At 44.5% G+C, this 17,778-nt stretch overlaps 1 protein-coding gene across 1 annotated transcript in view; it reads left to right on the forward strand.

Annotated features, from left to right (window-relative positions):
- dgkab (diacylglycerol kinase, alpha b) overlaps positions 1–17,290 on the forward strand; it is a 28,059-nt gene extending 10,769 nt beyond the window's left edge. Inside the window, 12 exon segments of the mRNA XM_083770564.1 lie at positions 800–871; positions 1,795–1,868; positions 2,525–2,599; positions 4,234–4,319; positions 4,782–4,871; positions 5,866–6,026; positions 6,423–6,487; positions 8,215–8,305; positions 9,969–10,170; positions 11,256–11,376; positions 16,097–16,157; positions 17,055–17,290. Of these exon segments, the coding sequence (XP_083626690.1) occupies positions 800–871; positions 1,795–1,868; positions 2,525–2,599; positions 4,234–4,319; positions 4,782–4,871; positions 5,866–6,026; positions 6,423–6,487; positions 8,215–8,305; positions 9,969–10,170; positions 11,256–11,376; positions 16,097–16,157; positions 17,055–17,144 (1,188 nt within the window). The 3' untranslated portion in view covers positions 17,145–17,290.
- The last annotated feature ends 488 nt before the right edge of the window (positions 17,291–17,778 follow it).

Consider the following 17,778-nt stretch of genomic DNA (forward strand, 5'->3'; position numbering starts at 1 on the left):
GAGGGGCAGCCATTTGTTTTCATGTCATATGAAAGCATTGGTTGTTCAGTTTGAACAGTTTTTAAGACTTACAGTTTTTAAGACTTACATTTTTGTGTTGCTTTCATAGACAGGAAAGAGGGAGAGAGACAAGGAGAGACATGCAGAGAATGGTCTTCATGAACGGAACTCGAACACGCGACACGCCGTCAGGCGACCGTCAGCCTATAAGTGGCATGTGCCTGTACCGCTAGGCCAGCGAGCTCCCTCCCAAAGGGAACCTACTGAACTCTCATATATTTCTGTGGGTTCTGTGAAAGTTTGAGCACCACTGCTAAGCAACATGTGTTTTCTTTTCCAGAAAACTGTCAGGATTTAGAAGACATTTGGAGAATCATCCCGATTCCTCAGGTCTTATTGGGTTAGAGGCACCGTTGTGCTTTTTTTTGCGGCTTTTGGCCTTTATTTTATATTTTTTATAGAGAGACGGGGGGGTGGGGGTGACATGCAGTAAAGGCAGTCGGGATCGGCAATCGAACCGGGCTACCGGCCTAGACCGCTGAGCCACGGCCCAGGCACAGGCGTGCTTTTTGAGGGCCGCTATAGCCCCTCCTATATACAGCTTTGGTCCCCACACGTCTCAATATTTGCCATTGACAATGAAAGGAGAAATTAGGTCAAATAATGTCCGCCAAATATGACGTAAATTTGTGGACAACACAAACATTAAATGCCATTGACAACTGATGTACAATGACGAGAGCGCCCCCTACTGTGGTGTTCTAAATCCCTGCTGTGTTTCACTGTGTGTCGAATCCAGGAAAACAGTCGTCCAGGTTCACCGGAGGATACAAGCCTGTTGGATGTCACCCCCGATGGACACATTCTGCAGGTGTGTGTGGTGCTCTCTCTCTCTCTCTCTCTCTCTCTCTCTCTCTCTCTCCGTGTGTGTGTGTGTGTGTGTGTGTGTGTGTGTGTGTGTGTGTGTGTGGTGCTCTCTCTCTCTCTCCATGTGTGGTGTGTGTGTGCGTGCATTTGTGGAATTGTGTGTGTGTGCGCGACTGCGCGTGCGTGTTTGTGTGTGTGCGTGTGTGTCTCTGAGAGTCATATTATCTTTTGAAGGAAACCAGCTCATTCAAATCATTGACCTTGCATACATGTCCCTCATGCAAATCTATCAATGTATGCATCTCACTATAGGTGTGTGGTTACCCTCATCATGGAAAAGTTGAACATTGCTCCATACATCATATCATAGCCCACGGTCTGGGTTACAGACCATTTCTTTATGGGTCGCGAGTAAATGTCCCCTATTTTTCGTTTCCTACGTAATATTTTTTATATATTTCTTTTAATGTATAGCTTAAATACATATTTATTATTTAAACAAATAATAAATTAATCATTGATTAAAAACAATTCCAAAATTTTTCTAAAGTATTTCATCAATAAAATCAAAGAATCTAAAAAGTTCCATAAATACATACGGTAGTATTGACGATTTCGGACTACAAACAGTCAAACACAAACAGTTTTCAGTCTTGAGATCTTATTTGGCTTTAACCCATTTTGGGGGCGGGAACCCCTTTTCGGTGTTAGCTATGCTTTAGCTATTGAAAAATAGCAGATCTACAAGCTCGAGCTACGAGCTTGTAGGTCTGCTATTTCTGAAAATTCGAAGAACGACTGACATAGAAACATAGCTTTTTCAGAAAACTGTCAGGATGTAGAAGACATTTTTAGAACCTGATCTCAGGTCTAAATGGGTTAATATTCCATTCAACCCTGTGTTTCTCTCTCTCTCTCTCTCTCCAGGTGGTTCCATTACCAGACACACATCCGCTGCTGGTTTTTGTAAACCCAAAGAGTGGAGGAAATCAGGGTAAGAGGTAAGCGCCAGTGTACAGTAGATAACATCAGGATTATTCAGATATGATATTTCCATGTCTACTACTTAAGATGTATTTTGTTTTATTTTTGCCGTGTGCGGGGCTACATTTTAGTGCAGGCCAGGGGCACAAACGGTTAATTGAATCGATTGTACAAAATTATCGATAATTTATCATTTAATACGATCACGATCATCTTTTAATAATTCATTCCTATTCCTAAGCTCACACAACACGTTGCAGCACGTTGTGAGCTTGTAGATCTGCTATTTTCAGTATTTTTGCTCGATACTGTTGTATCAAATAATGCTTAAGTGGTTAAGCAATGTTTGCTATAAAACAAAGTACAAAATACACATGTTCGCAATTTGAAAATAGCAGATCTACAAGTACACACGCTTGTAGAACTGCTATTTTCAAAGGATTTAAAATTTTATACATTTTAAATGGGACCTTCTGAATAATGGGCACTTTAAGTATATTTTAATGCCAATACTTTTGTAGTTGTACTCATAGATACGGCTGTCGGACTGAACACCCTGTGTGTGTGTGTGTGTGTGTGTGTGTGTGTGTGTGTGTGTGTGTGTGTGTGTGTGTGTGTGTGTGTGTGTGTGTGTGTGTGTGTGTGTGTGTGCGTGTGCGCGTGCGTCTCACAGAGTGCTGAGGAAGTTCCAGTTTTTACTGAATCCACGACAAGTCTACAATCTGTCCAATGGGGGCCCTGCTCAAGGGTACTTCATTTATTAATCTGTCTAATGGGGGCCCTGCTCCAGGGTACTTCATTTATTAATCTGTCCAATGGGGGCCCTGCTCAAGGGTACTTCATTTATTAATCTGTCCAATGGGGGCCCTGCTCCAGTCCAGGGTACTTCATTTATTAATCTGTCCAATGGGGGGCCTGCTCCAGGGTACTTCATTTATTAATCTGTCCAATGGGGGCCTGCTCCAGGGTACTTCATTTATTAATCTGTCCAATGGGGGCCCTGCTCCAGGGTACTTCATTTATTAATCTGTCCAATGGGGGCCCTGCTCCAGGGTACTTCATTTATTAATCTGTCCAATGGGGGCCCTGCTCCAGGGTACTTCATTTATTAATCTGTCCAATGGGGGCCCTGCTCCAGTCCAGGGTACTTCATTTATTAATCTGTCCAATGGGGGCCTGCTCCAGGGTACTTCATTTATTAATCTGTCCAATGGGGGCCTGCTCCAGGGTACTTCATTTATTAATCTGTCCAATGGGGGCCCTGCTCCAGAGTACTTCATTTATTAATCTGTCCAATGGGGGCCTGCTCCAGGGTACTTCATTTATTAATCTGTCCAATGGGGGGCCTGCTCCAGGGTACTTCATTTATTAATCTGTCCAATGGGGGCCTGCTCCAGGGTACTTCATTTATTAATCTGTCCAATGGGGCCCTGCTCCAGGGTACTTCATTTATTAATCTGTCCAATGGGGGCCCTGCTCCAGGGTACTTCATTTATTAATCTGTCCAATGGGGCCCTGCTCAAGGGTACTTCATTTATTAATCTGTCCAATGGGGCCCTGCTCCAGGGTACTTCATTTATTAATCTGTCCAATGGGGGCCCTGCTCCAGTCCAGGGTACTTCATTTCACTTTTTTCTTTTGAGTGGCGCTAGCCCCTCCTATATTCAGCTAGCCCCTCCTATGTTCAGCTAGCCCCTCCTATATTCAGCTAGCCCCTCCTATATTCAGCTAGCCCCTCCTATATTCAGCTAGCCCCTCCTATATTCAGCTAGCCCCTCCTATATTCAGTTAGCCCCTCCTATGTTCAGCTAGCCCCTCCTATATTCAGCTAGCCCCTCCTATATTCAGTTAGCCCCTCCTATATTCAGCTAGCCCCTCCTATATTCAGTTAGCCCCTCCTATATTCAGCTAGCCCCTCCTATATTCAGCTAGCCCCTCCTATATTCAGTTAGCCCCTCCTATATTCAGCTAGCCCCTCCTATGTTCAGCTAGCCCCTCCTATATTCAGCTAGCCCCTCCTATATTCAGCTAGCCCCTCCTATATTCAGCTAGCCCCTCCTATATTCAGCTATTAGTGTAGATGGTCCGTCCTACACAAAATCACCAAATTCCCATTCCCAGACATTGGTTAATAGCATTGCACCATGAAAACGCACCTCATATGGCGCGCTCTGCTTGCGCACAAGTAGGCCATACAGTACATGGCCTACTTGTGTGCAAAGTGCAACTGGCGATCTCCCACCCTGATAAGCACTTAATTGGAATGTAGGAATGCAACCACCGGTTGAGAACCAGTGGTTTAAGACTTTTAAGTAAACATGCCGTTGATATTTAGCTTCACCTCCTCGCTAAAATGTGTGTATAATGTTGTTATAATTTCAGACTGCACTTTTACCGCAACCTACATGAATACAGAATCTTGGTGTGTGGAGGCGACGGAACTGTTGGGTGGATTCTGGATGCCATAGGTATCGTACAGTATTTGACAGTATAGTCGCATGAGAAATACTGAAATCAGCATAAATCTCTATGTATTTCCCAGACTCCCAGTGGTGGAAAAAGTACTTATTTTTGAAACTTAAATGGTAAATGGTGCATTTATATAGGGCCTTTATCCACGGCGCTTTACAGAGATTGTGCATTACATTCACCCACATTCACCCAGTTTTCGTCAGTGAAAAAAGGTAGTCGACGAACATTTTCCGTCTTGGTTTTAGTCGACGAAAACAACACAGGCCTTGATGTGGAAAAAGGTTATAAAAGTCACTGGTTTCTTTCATTTGTTTTGCTTTAGCTATTGAAAAATAGCAGATCTACAAGCTCATAGTGCGCCACCGAGTGGCGCGCTACGAGCTTTTTTTTTTGCTATTTTTTTAAATCGAAGAATAGAAACATAGAAAAAGGTTCTAATAGTAACTGGTTTCTTTCAGACCGAGCAGAGCTGGCCGTCTGTCCTCCCGTGGCCGTGCTGCCTCTCGGCACGGGGAACGACCTGGCCCGCTGCATGCGCTGGGGAGGAGGTACTCACATGGTTTACTCAAGTAAAAGTATCAATACTGCAATGTAGACTCATTCTGTTACAAGTAGAAGTGCCGTATTCAAAATGTCCATCCATCCATCCATCTTCAACCCCTTATCCGTAGTCGGGTCGCGGGGGCAACAGCTCCACCAGAGAGCTCCAGACTTCCCTCTCCAGAGCAACATTAGTGACTTCCTCCTGGGGAGATCCCGAGGCGTTCCAAGGCCAGTGAGTCCATGTATTTTCTCCAACTGCGCCTTGGTCTGCCCCGGGGTCTCCTCCCAGTGGGACGTGCGTCGAGGACCTCCCTAGGGAGGCGCCCGAGAGGCATCCTAACCAGATGCCCCGGGGTCTCCTCCCAGTGGGACGTGCATCGAGGACCTCCCTAGGGAGGCATCCGAAAGGCATCCTAACCAGCTGCCCGAACCACCTCAGCTGACTCCTTTCCAGGCGAAGGAGCAGCGGTTCTACTCCGAGTCTCTCTCGTGTGACTGAACTTCTCACTCTATCTCTAAGGGAGATGCCAGCCACCCGTCGAAGAAAACTCATTTCGGCCGCTTGTATTCGTGACCTTATTATTTCGGTCAAAATGTACTTGAGTAAAAGTGCAAAAGTTCAAACTTAAACTTAAAAACCAGAGGGAGTTCAACAAACCATGTACAACCCAGATTCGGCACAAACTAGGGACTAAATTAATTTTGCTCCTATGCCACAAAAATGTGGAACGCCCTACCAACTGTCATTAGGACATGTGAATCCTTTGACTCCTTCAAAACGGCTCTCAAAGGGCACCTACGCATGGCTGCAATTCAAAACTGCCCCTCGAAAAATCTTGTACAGTAGGTCTGCTATTTTAGAAAATTCTAAGAACCACTGACATAGAAACATAGCTTTTTCAGAAAACTGTCAGGATGTAGAAGACATTTTTAGAATCCGATCTCAGGTAAAAATGGGTTAAAATGTTGTTCCGTTGTTCTCGTCGTCCCGCTGTGTAGGGTACGAGGGCTCAGACCTGCGGGACGTCCTGAGGGAGGTGGAGGGCAGCGTGTCGGTGCCCATGGACCGCTGGAGCATCCGAGTGGTCCAGAGGGACCACAAGGAGAAGGGAGACCCCGTGCCCCAAGAGATCATCAACAACTACTTCTCCATCGGAGTGGTGAGTGTGTATCTGTAGCAGTACTGTGTTGTTTTTGGGCAGCAGATTTTGATTTTAGTTTTATACGGTGTCTCTTGAATAGTTTTCATTTAAGTTTTCGTCACATTTTAGTCACCCGGAATGTTTTAGTGTTGGTCTAGTTTCTGTCGACTAAATCTACAGTACTAAAATGTATTCCGATGCCGTCGTAATGAATGTTTTTACATTCATTACGTTATTGCTTAGTCGCTTACTGTAAATCGCTCTTGGTTTAAGAGCGTCTGCTAATAAATGCCTAAATTGTAAATGTTGAGAAAGAGTAGAAATACCTTAAATCTAAACCTTTTACTTGAAATGATCTGCTTTATGTTGTGAAAATGTCCTCTGGTTAATGTGTGTTAATGTTCCCTTTGACAGGATGCATCGATTGCCCACCACTTCCACTCCATGAGAGAGAAGCACCCTGAGAGGTTCAATAGCAGGTGAGAAAGAGAGGTTCAATAGCAGGTGAGACACAGAGAGGTTCAATAGCAGGTGAGACACAGAGAGGTTCAATAGCAGGTGAGACACAGAGAGGTTCAATAGCAGGTGAGACACAGAGAGGTCCAATAGCAGGTTAAACACCCTGAGAGGTTCAATAGCAGGTTAAACACCCTGAGAGGTTCAATAGCAGGTTAGACACCCGGAGAGGTTCAATAGCAGGTGACAGAAAATAGCAGATCTACAATCTCACAACGCGTCGCAGCGTGCCGTAGATCAGCTATTTTCAGGGTGCAACCCAGCACTCTTTAGCTAGTGGAGATGCCGTGTGTAACGACATGGATTTCTAAACTAAAATTAGCAAAATGCTGTGTTCAAGTTCAGGAGACAAGTTCAGGAGAAAAAGCAACAAGTTCAGGAGAAAAAGCAATTCTCCTGAATGCTGCCTTCCGGTATATATGGCATGGAAAGGAGAGGAGGGCATTTGCATTTCTTTCACCATGTAGTAAACGCTGCATTCGTGGTTCTGGAGAGGGCAGTTGTTTTACAGACGGTTAAAAGGGCAGGGGCTGAAGCCCCCTTTGATGTCTATGTGTGCACTGGCCTTGTGGCTAAAGTGTGCGCCCTGAGACTTGGAGGTTGGTGTTTCATATCCGTCACGGTCATCATCATCATCATCATCATCATCAACCTTTATTTCAGAGTACAGTTGAGGGGCAGGCCCTGTCCCTGACTCCCTGCAACATACTAGCATCATGTCCAGGGGGTGTACTTTGGCAAGGCTTACTTATACATATATGTGACAAAGCTAGTCACAACCCAGGGCACGGAAGGACACGACACAGGCAGTTGTTCTCAAGTAGGCTGTTTATTCCTCTTTTTTTTTTTTTACTACATTTTTATCCCATGATTTTGTAACCCAGTTTTCTTTTCACCCAGTGCCAATTATCTAATGTAATCCTGGGCGCTACACTTCCTCTGCCAACCTGGGGGGGCAGCGGACTGACCTCATGCCTCCTTCTATGCATGAGGAGTCCAAGCTGCTTCTTTTCTCCTGACAGGGGGGAATTTCCCCGGCCGGACGTAGCGCATGGAAGGGACACGTTATTCCGACCAGTTCCTTTCCCCTCCATCAGGCGCCCTGGCTGGCCAGGGGGAGGTAGTTTTAGAGACCAGGATTACGGCATGTTTTTGTGAGGGTATCTACCCTAGGGGACACGGGGAGAACATGCCGTTTATTCCTCTTAAGCCAGGGAATTGGTCAACAAACATTAACAGGAGCCTAAACTAGAGTGTAACAAGTCACAGTGTCCTCTCAATGTGAATCCTATAACATGAACTAAACAGTCACCGTGTGACATTAAACATCCAATTCTAGCAGGCAGGAATGTGGAGTATTGTGTGGCTCTGTCTGGACCCAGTCTCTCACTGCAACAGAGAACACATTAAGCACACCTTATATACACAGCAGCTGTCCTTCATTTAATTGACACAATCTGCTGCAGGTGTGCCTGTGAGCTGCAGGCAAAGCCAGCCCTGTCACCCCACTCACAGACACCTTGATCCCGCCCCCTGCCACAATATACTTACTTTACTGTAGTTTAGCTTGATCAGTCTTTTCACAAACAAGGCTGACAGATTTAGTCTATACCAATACAATGCAATAAAAATAACAATAGTTAAATCACTCTTTTTCTTTTCTCGTTTTCTAATTTTTTTGTTGTTTTAGAATGAAGAACAAACTTTGGTATTTTGAGTTTGCCACTTCTGAGACCATCTCTTCCTCTTGCAAGAAGCTGAAGGAGTGGATCACCATTGAGGTGAACCCCGTACAATAAAACAATATAATTTTTTTATTTAAAACTAACGATAATAATTATACAAATATTCAGATCTGGTATAGAAGCTTGATTCTCAGTCTAAAGGCATATTCAAAGATAGTCCAGTTTTCGGTGAAGAGGTGACCACCGAAAACTACAACATGACGTCAGGCCGCGGTGGTCACTGTTTTTACTAAGCACCGTTTCGGTATAGCCTGGGCTTGACTTGAGTTTAGATTTTATTGAGCAACGTTTCGGTCGTCAGACCTTCATCAGCCTGATGAAGGTCTGATGACTACAAAACAATGCTACAAAACAATACTACAACACATGACGTAGCGATATCATCCTGATGACTACAAAACAATACTACAACATGACGTAACGATATCATCCTGATGACTACAAAACAATACTACAACATGACGTAACGATATCATCCTGATGACTACAAAACAATACTACAACACATGACGTAGCGATATCATCCTGATGACTACAAAACAATACTACAACATGACGTAACGATATCATCCTGATGACTACAAAACAATACTACAACATGACGTAACGATATCATCCTGATGACTACAAAACAATACTACAACATGACGTAACGATATCATCCTGATGACTACAAAACAATACTACTACATGACGTAGCGATATCATCCTGATGACTACAAAACAATACTACAACATGACGTAACGATATCATCCTGATGACTACAAAACAATACTACAACATGACGTAGCGATATCATCCTGATGACTACAAAACAATACTACAACATGATGTAACGATATCATCCTGATGACTACAAAACAATACTACAACATGACGTAGCGATATCATCCTGATGACTACGAAACAATGACTACAACATGACGTAGCGATATCATCCTGATGACTACAAAACAATACTACAACATGACGTAGCGATATCATCCTGATGACTACAAAACAATACTACAACATGACGTAACGATATCATCCTGATGACTACAAAACAATACTACAACATGACGTAGCGATATCATCCTGATGACTACAAAACAATGACTACAACATGACGTAGCGATATCATCCTGATGACTACAAAACAATGACTACAACATGACGTAGCGATATCATCCTGATGACTACAAAACAATACTACAACACATGACGTAGCGATATCATCCTGATGACTACAAAACAATACTACAACACATGACGTAGCGATATCATCCTGATGACTACAAAACAATACTACAACATGACGTAGCGATATCATCCTGATGACTACAAAACAATACAACATGACGTAGCGATATCATCCTGATGACTACAAAACAATGACTACAACATGACGTAGCGATATCATCCTGATGACTACAAAACAATACTACAACATGACGTAACGATATAATCCTGATGACTACAAAACAATGACTACAACATGACGTAACGATATAATCCGCTCCAGACCGGTTCACACAGCACTCTTGGAACAGAGACCAGGCTTTCCTCCGAGGTGGAAAGCCTGGTGAGGCGAGGTTAGGTAAACCTTGTACATTTTGACCCCTCTCTCCAGTGCTGTGGTAATAAACCTTGTACATTTTGACCCCTCTCTCCAGTGCTGTGGTAATAAACCTTGTACATTTTGACCCCTCTCTCCAGTGCTGTGGTCAACTTCTGGACCTGAGTGCTGCGTCTCTGGAGGGCATAGCCGTCCTCAACATACCCAGCATGCACGGCGGCTCCAACCTCTGGGGCGAATCCAAGAAGGCCGACAGCAGGTCGACCGCCGCCGAGGAAACAACGTCCTCCCCCGCTGCCGAGGTCATAACGGACCCCGAGCTTCTCAAGACCGTCTCACAAGGTCAGCCTTTATAGTTCATTGATTTAGTTATTATGCTTCTCACCGTTATTTAGACTCGGAATACAGCAAGCCCTCATTTTCAACATACAGCCCAGGTTAGAGACCAGGTATAGAGACCAGTTCCTTTCCCCTCCATCAGGCGCCCCGGCTGGCCAGGGGGAGGCAGTATAGAGACCAGGATTTAGAACCACTGTTCTAAATAATGTACGGTAAATAAAACTAGAGTAGGAAAAAAGAGCACGGGTTCCAGACCAGTAGACCAAAGACGAGTCCAGATCCAGGGGACTCTAAAGACGAGTCCAGATCCAGGGGACTCTAAAGACGAGTCCAGATCCAGGGGACTCTAAAGAGGAGTCCAGATCCAGGGGACTCTAAAGACGAGTCCAGATCCAGGGGACTCTAAAGACGAGTCCAGATCCAGGGGACTAAAGACGAGTCCAGATCCAGGGGACTCTAAAGACGAGTCCAGATCCAGGGGACTCTAAAGAGGAGTCCAGATCCAGGGGACTCTAAAGAGGAGTCCAGATCCAGGGGACTAAAGTGCTCTGTAGGTTTTACGAAGAAGGAAAATGACGTTATATCAGCAGATGAGTGGTGGTTTCCTGTTCCATTTCCATGTGAGGCTTTATCTCAAGCACGATAAAGCAGTTGCTGCTGACTGTACTGTACGTGTTTTCTACTGTACGTGTTTTCTACACAAAAATGAAAAGCCTTTTTTTATTTACCCCCTGGTGAATGCTGTATAGCAGTGGTTCCCAAAGTGGGGTCCGGGGTACCCGAGGGAGTTCCAGGGGGTCCCCAGCTAAATGATTGTGTGCTTTATTTTTTGAGCTGCACGACGCCGCTCCTTCAAATGGCTACGTGTGTCCCTGTGTCCGTCCAGCTGTCCGTCTGTCCGTTTACAGTATAGGACCTATAATTGACCCCTCTTATACGACCCCTGCAGATGCCGGGCCGCACGCATGCACGCACGCACAACCCTTAAGTCACAGTTGTTGCTTAAGTCAACAACTGTGCTTGACTTCAAAGGCACCGCCGCTCGACTTCACATTAAACGGTGTGATGTTTTTTCTGTGTCCCCACAGATACGAGTGACCAGCGCCTGGAGGTGGTGGGGGTGGAGGGGGCCATAGAGCTGGGTCAGATATACTCTGGACTGAAGAGTGCTGGGAGGAGACTGGCCCAGACCTCTCAGATCACCATCAGGTCACACACACACACACACACACACACACACACACACACACACACACACATGAAATGTTTATTTATGTCCACATAATGAGAAGTACAGGAATACCTTGTTACTGTACAAAGGACATAAACACTGCCAGTGCAGTTTGACAGTGGGAGAGCAGCCAGTTACAACGTGCATGGACGGCAAAGCATCGTTACATACAGTACAGCTGACATGTCAGACACAGGGCAGCATCGTTACATACAGTACAGCTGACATGTCGGACACAGGACAGCATCGTTACATACAGTACAGCTGACATGTCAGACACAGGGTAGCATCGTTACATACAGTACAGCTGACATGTCGGACACAGGACAGCATCGTTACATACAGTACAGCTGACATGTCGGACACAGGACAGCATCGTTACATACAGTACAGCTGACATGTCAGACACAGGACAGCATGGTTACATACAGTACAGCTGACATGTCAGACACAGGACAGCATCGTTACATACAGTACAGCTGACATGTCAGACACAGGACAGCATGGTTACATACAGTACAGCTGACATGTCGTACACAGGGCAGCATCATTATAATTATACAGTACAGCTGACATGTCGTACGCAGGGCAGAATCGTTACATACAGTACAGCTGACATGTCGTACACAGGGCAGCATCGTTACATACAGTACAGCTGACATGTCAGACACAGGACAGCATGGTTACATACAGTACAGCTGACATGTCAGACACAGGGCAGCATCGTTACATACAGTACAGCTGACATGTCGTACACAGGACAGCATCATTACATACAGTACAGCTGACATGTCGTACACAGGACAGCATCATTACATACAGTACAGCTGACATGTCGTACACAGGACAGCATCATTACATACAGTACAGCTGACATGTCGTACACAGGACAGCATCATTACATACAGTACAGCTGACATGTCGTACACAGGACAGCATCGTTACACACAGTACAGCTGACATGTCGTACACAGGACAGCATCGTTACATACAGTACAGCTGACATGTCGTACACAGGACAGCATCATTACATACAGTACAGCTGACATGTCGTACACAGGACAGCATCATTACATACAGTACAGCTGACATGTCGTACACAGGACAGCATCGTTACATACAGTACAGCTGACATGTCGTACACAGGACAGCATCGTTACATACAGTACAGCTGACATGTCGTACACAGGACAGCATCATTACATACAGTACAGCTGACATGTCGTACACAGGGCAGCAGACATAAATCATGGATAAAGGAAACAACGCTGTCTCCAAATTGAGCGGCTTCCTATAATGGCTGAAACTGAGCAATACCTCGCTAACTGCTTGGTGGGAGAGCCAAGCACCCACCCACCCACACACACACACACACACACACACACACACACACACAGTCACACGTACGACCTATTGACCCCTGCAGATGCCGGGGCACACTCAGTACTCTGTGTACAAGTAACAGCGTCTCCGCCATGTATGGTGGCTGCCAATTATAGCAGAGACATCACAACACTTTGCCAGCCTTTTTGGGGCATTCCAAGTTGTTGAAGGAAGCCCTCTAACAACCAACCAGTCTGTGCGTACAGTATGTGCTATAGGCTGCCAAATAACAACAACAACAAATGTTCTGCACATACAGTATCGCCTAGTTCTGAGGTGGTATTTAGAAGTTTGTTGTTATATAATGACCACAACACTTTGCCAGCCTTTTTGGGCATCCCAAGTTGTTGAAGGAAGCCCTCTAACAACCAGTCTGTGTGTACATATAGGCTGCCAAATATAACAACAAATGTTCTGCACATACTGTATCACCTAGTTCTGAGGTGGTATTTAGAAGTTTGTTGTTATTTAATGACCGTGGTTATAAAGACTAGGCTGTGGTGAAAGGTGCAGGCTCTATCTCTAAGACAGACATTTCTCTGGACTCTTCTTCATCGCCCTTATCAACATCTGGTGTATTAGCTGTCCAAAAACATGAAACATCTGGGGCCTGTTTCACGAAACTTGGATTAGAGATTAAGCCGGGATTTAACACATATCCTGGCTTAATATATCCTGGATCAGCGATTAACCGGTTTCATGAAAGATGGTTAATCTTGCCAGATTAATTTAACCAGTTAACCTGGATATGTTGATTCGGTTTCATGAAAGTGATGCTACATTAGTTACCATGGAAACTAATGCTTTGGACTTAGCCTGCTCCGGACCAGGCTAACAGCCAGGTTTAACCTAATCCTGATGTCTTTACTGTTCATTAAACGCCCAATGCATTCTCAATGGCAATAGCACAAACTTTGGCATGCTACTAGTCCTACATACTTACACCTAGAAACCCCATTCAAACCTATTTAGGTTCATCTTACGGTGGACATGTTTGCCTGAAAAGGAATCTTTGAAATGTTTCATAGTTTTAGAAATAGCCTATAGTGCTTTCAAATTTGAGACATTTATAGGCAGATAGTGGCATGTCAAAAAATCACTTTCACCTAGAAACTCCATTCACACTTTGTAAAATTCAGTTTACTGTGGAGACAGATGCTGGAACTTTTTACTTTGAAATGTTTTGTAGTTTCTGAGTTATTTAATTTAAGCAGTCAAACTGATCACAAACCAATGATGTTTTCCAGACTTATTCAATTATTATGGGTTTATGTTATGGCCAAATATCACAATGCGACAATATCATTATGCTTACAATATTAAGAATTCTGTTTTAAGTTAATAGTAGTGGTAAAATGTTAACTATATTTTTGGGGTAGTTAATCATTTAGTCTATCCACTATTGAGTATGTTCTCTCTTTAATTACAGCAGCAGTATTTATTTTAGAAGTCCTTGTATCAGTAAGTCTTGAATAGATTAGTACAGATACTGAGATATACAAAAGGGGGCAGTAATGCAACTATTAAGGATGCAAACTGCCATAATACCACATGAAGAAGAAGGATCAGTAAATCTGTGTTCTACAGAATGGGTCTAGAGACAAAAAGTCAGGCTATCTATTAAGCCAGGCTTGCTGATCCCGGCTCGCCAAATCCGCCAATTCTGAGCCTCGCTTGGCTTTAGTGGAACGGAATAAACCAGGCTGTAAAGACCAGGATTGAAAAAGCCTGGTTTTGGCCTAAATCCTGGATTAGTTAATCCAAGTTTCGTGAAACAGGCCCCTGGTGTATTAGCTGTCCAAAACATGAAACATGTTCCAAAACATGAAACATGGATGGTGGAATGACCCGGGAATGTTTGTACATTCTCACTGTAGATGCAAACACTCGCACGCACACGGCATGCAAACACGCGCACACACACACACTCGCACACGCACATGCACAGGGGCGGCGGTGGCTCAGGGGTAGAGTGCCTGGATGGTAACCGTAAGGATGCCAGTTCGAACCCAGGCTCCCCCAGAGTTACTGTCGAAGTGTCCTTGAGCAAGACACTGAACCCCTAATTGCTCCCGATGTGCTAGTTGGTGCCTTGCATGGTTTCCGCTGCCATCTGTGTATGAATGTGTTTGTGAATGGGTGAATGTAATGCACAATCTCTGTAAAGCGCCTTGGATAAAGGCGCTATATAAATGCACCATTTACCATTTATGCACATGTGCGCACACACACACGTTTGTATTACTATACTTGTCAACAATGACAGCAATTTTTTGAATGCATATTTTACAATTCTCTGCCATTTGTATCCCTAACCGTAAAGCGACATAAGTATACCACAACAATAAACCTAACCATCTAATACTTAGCGTGACCGCAAGCTCAACCTTTTCCTAATTCTAATCTGGAACATCTAAAATAAAAACGTTTCTCTTGTGAGGAGGACCAGGAAAGTTGCTCCTTAATGTCTATTTCTGAAATTCTACTATACTTGTGGACACTGGTAAGACCTAAGAATGCAAACCTTGACAGATGCTCTCCCTGTTTTATTGGGTTAAGTTAAGTTACACTCTAGTGGGGAATTTGAACTGCACGTAACCCCATACTAACTACTGGACCCTGGCTGCTCTGAGGCCACTCAGAGCCACTGCCAAGGTCAGATAGAATGAATGGTAACCCCATACTAACTACTTGACCCTGGCTGCTCTGAGGCCGAGTACCACTGGTCACTGCCAAGGTCAGCTAGAATGAATGGTGTCACACACGCCATCATCATCATGGCTTTGCTTCGCGAACGAAGATCTAGGGAGGCGGATGTCCACGTCTGCCTCAGGCACCTTGGTGCCTGATGAGGCCCGCTTTGGTCCGGCAAGCTCTGCCACAACAACCGCTGCAAAGTAAAAGCAAAGTTACCATGTTTACCCAGGGTAACTGGACTAAGGAAAGGAAAGGTACTATGTTTACCCAGGGTAACTGGACTAAGCTCAAGAACTTGTTTACAGCCAGGCCCTGCTCATAGAACATTTCATGGTAGAGGTCCAATGCCTTGCTCAAGGGCACTTCAGCGGTGGTAATTTTAACGTGCCGGTCCGGGGATACGAACTAGCGACCTTCCGATATCAAGACCGCTCCGCAAACCGTTCGGCCACCGCTGCCCCGCAGGGAAACGAGTGTTTTGATGTTTCTGCTCGTGCTGCATTCCAGTTTCTTCTTTCACACACACACACACACACACACACACACACTCACACACACACACACACACACACACGTAAGGTGGTATAACCCTGTGACTGTGTGTGTGTCCATGTGCAGGACCCACAAAACGCTGCCCATGCAGATTGACGGGGAACCCTGGATGCAACCCGCCTGCACTGTAAGTTATTTACAGTTTACAAGTTATTTACAGTTGCTGTAGCAAATTAGGACACTGCAGGAGCAGGGTGTCCCAGTGTGGCATGCACACACGCCTCATCTCTAGTCTCCAGAATACAACTTGTTCAAAATGCCGCAGCTAGACTCTTGACCGGCACCCGTAGACAAGAACAGAACACGTCATCCCTTCACTGGCTGCACCCAGACGTTTGGAACGTCCTGCCACTAGTTGTGAAAGCTGCACCTTCTGTGGACATTTTTAAATCTGCTGTTTTTAAATCTCAAACACACATGTTCTCCCTGGCCTTTTAACACCATATGCCCCCCCCCCGTGCTCTCACATTCTATATTTTTGTTCTGTACTTCTTCTATTTTATTTATTTTTTCTCGTGAAAAATGTTTCTACTGTATCTTCTTGTGCATTTTCTCTACTCTATATGTTTGTTTATATGCTGTCCAGCACTTTGGTCAACCTTGGTTGTTTTAAATGTGCTCTAGAAACGCGGAGAAGTACCGTAATTTCCGGACTATAAGCCGCACCTGAATATAAGCCGCACCAGCTAAATTTAGGGAAAAAAACAAATGTGTACATATACAAGCCGCACTGGACTATAAGCTAAGCTAAGATTTATTAGGTCCCCTAGTGGCCGTTAGCTGTAAAAATCCATAGATAAGCCGCACCGTTGTATAAGCCGCAGGGTTCAAATCATGAGTAAAAAGTCGCGGCTTATAGTCCGGAAATTACGGTAGTTGAATTTGGTTTGTTTTGGAAGGTCTGAAACTGTCTTTAGTGACATTGGGATGAAAATCTGCCTAAATAACTAGAAACATCAATCTTTGTAAAAGAAATGACATTTTTATTGGACATTTATAGTTTTGGTTTGATTTTTTTCCATAGATCACCATAACCCACAAGAATCAAGCCAACATGCTCATGGCTGCACCAACCAAGACCTCGTCTGGCTTCTTTCACCTAACCCTCAAGTAGAGCTACTGGGACCCAGCAGACAGTGAGGAACAATGATATGATATACACTACCATTCATAGAGCTACTGGTACCCAGCAGACAGTGAGGAACAATGATATGATATACACTACCATTCATAGAGCTACTGGTACCCAGCAGACAGTGAGGAACAATGATATGATATACACTACCATTCATAGAGCTACTGGTACCCAGCAGACAGTGAGGAACAATGATATGATATACACTACCATTCAGAGAGCTACTGGTACCCAGCAGACAGTGAGGAACAATGATATGATATACACTACCATTCAGAGAGCTACTGGGACCCAGCAGACAGTGAGGAACAATGATATGATATACACTACCATTCAGAGAGCTACTGGGACCCAGCAGACAGTGAGGAACATTGATATGATATACACTACCATTCAGAGAGCTACTGGGACCCTAGCCTGGGCACCATTTCATTTAGGGTATATGATCCTGTCGCTAGCGGATGTATCGTTACGTCATGTTGTAGTATTGTTTTGTAGTCGACAGGCAGGAACAACAGGCGGCAACTGCCTTTTCCCTCAAACCGATTTTTCTCAATAAAAGCTACAGGCTACGAGAGCTTTTATTGAGGAAAAATCGGTACAGACGGTACAG

Source organism: Protomyctophum parallelum (genome assembly GCF_964188405.1).
Source record: "Protomyctophum parallelum genome assembly, chromosome: 8".
Taxonomy (NCBI): domain Eukaryota; kingdom Metazoa; phylum Chordata; class Actinopteri; order Myctophiformes; family Myctophidae; genus Protomyctophum; species Protomyctophum parallelum.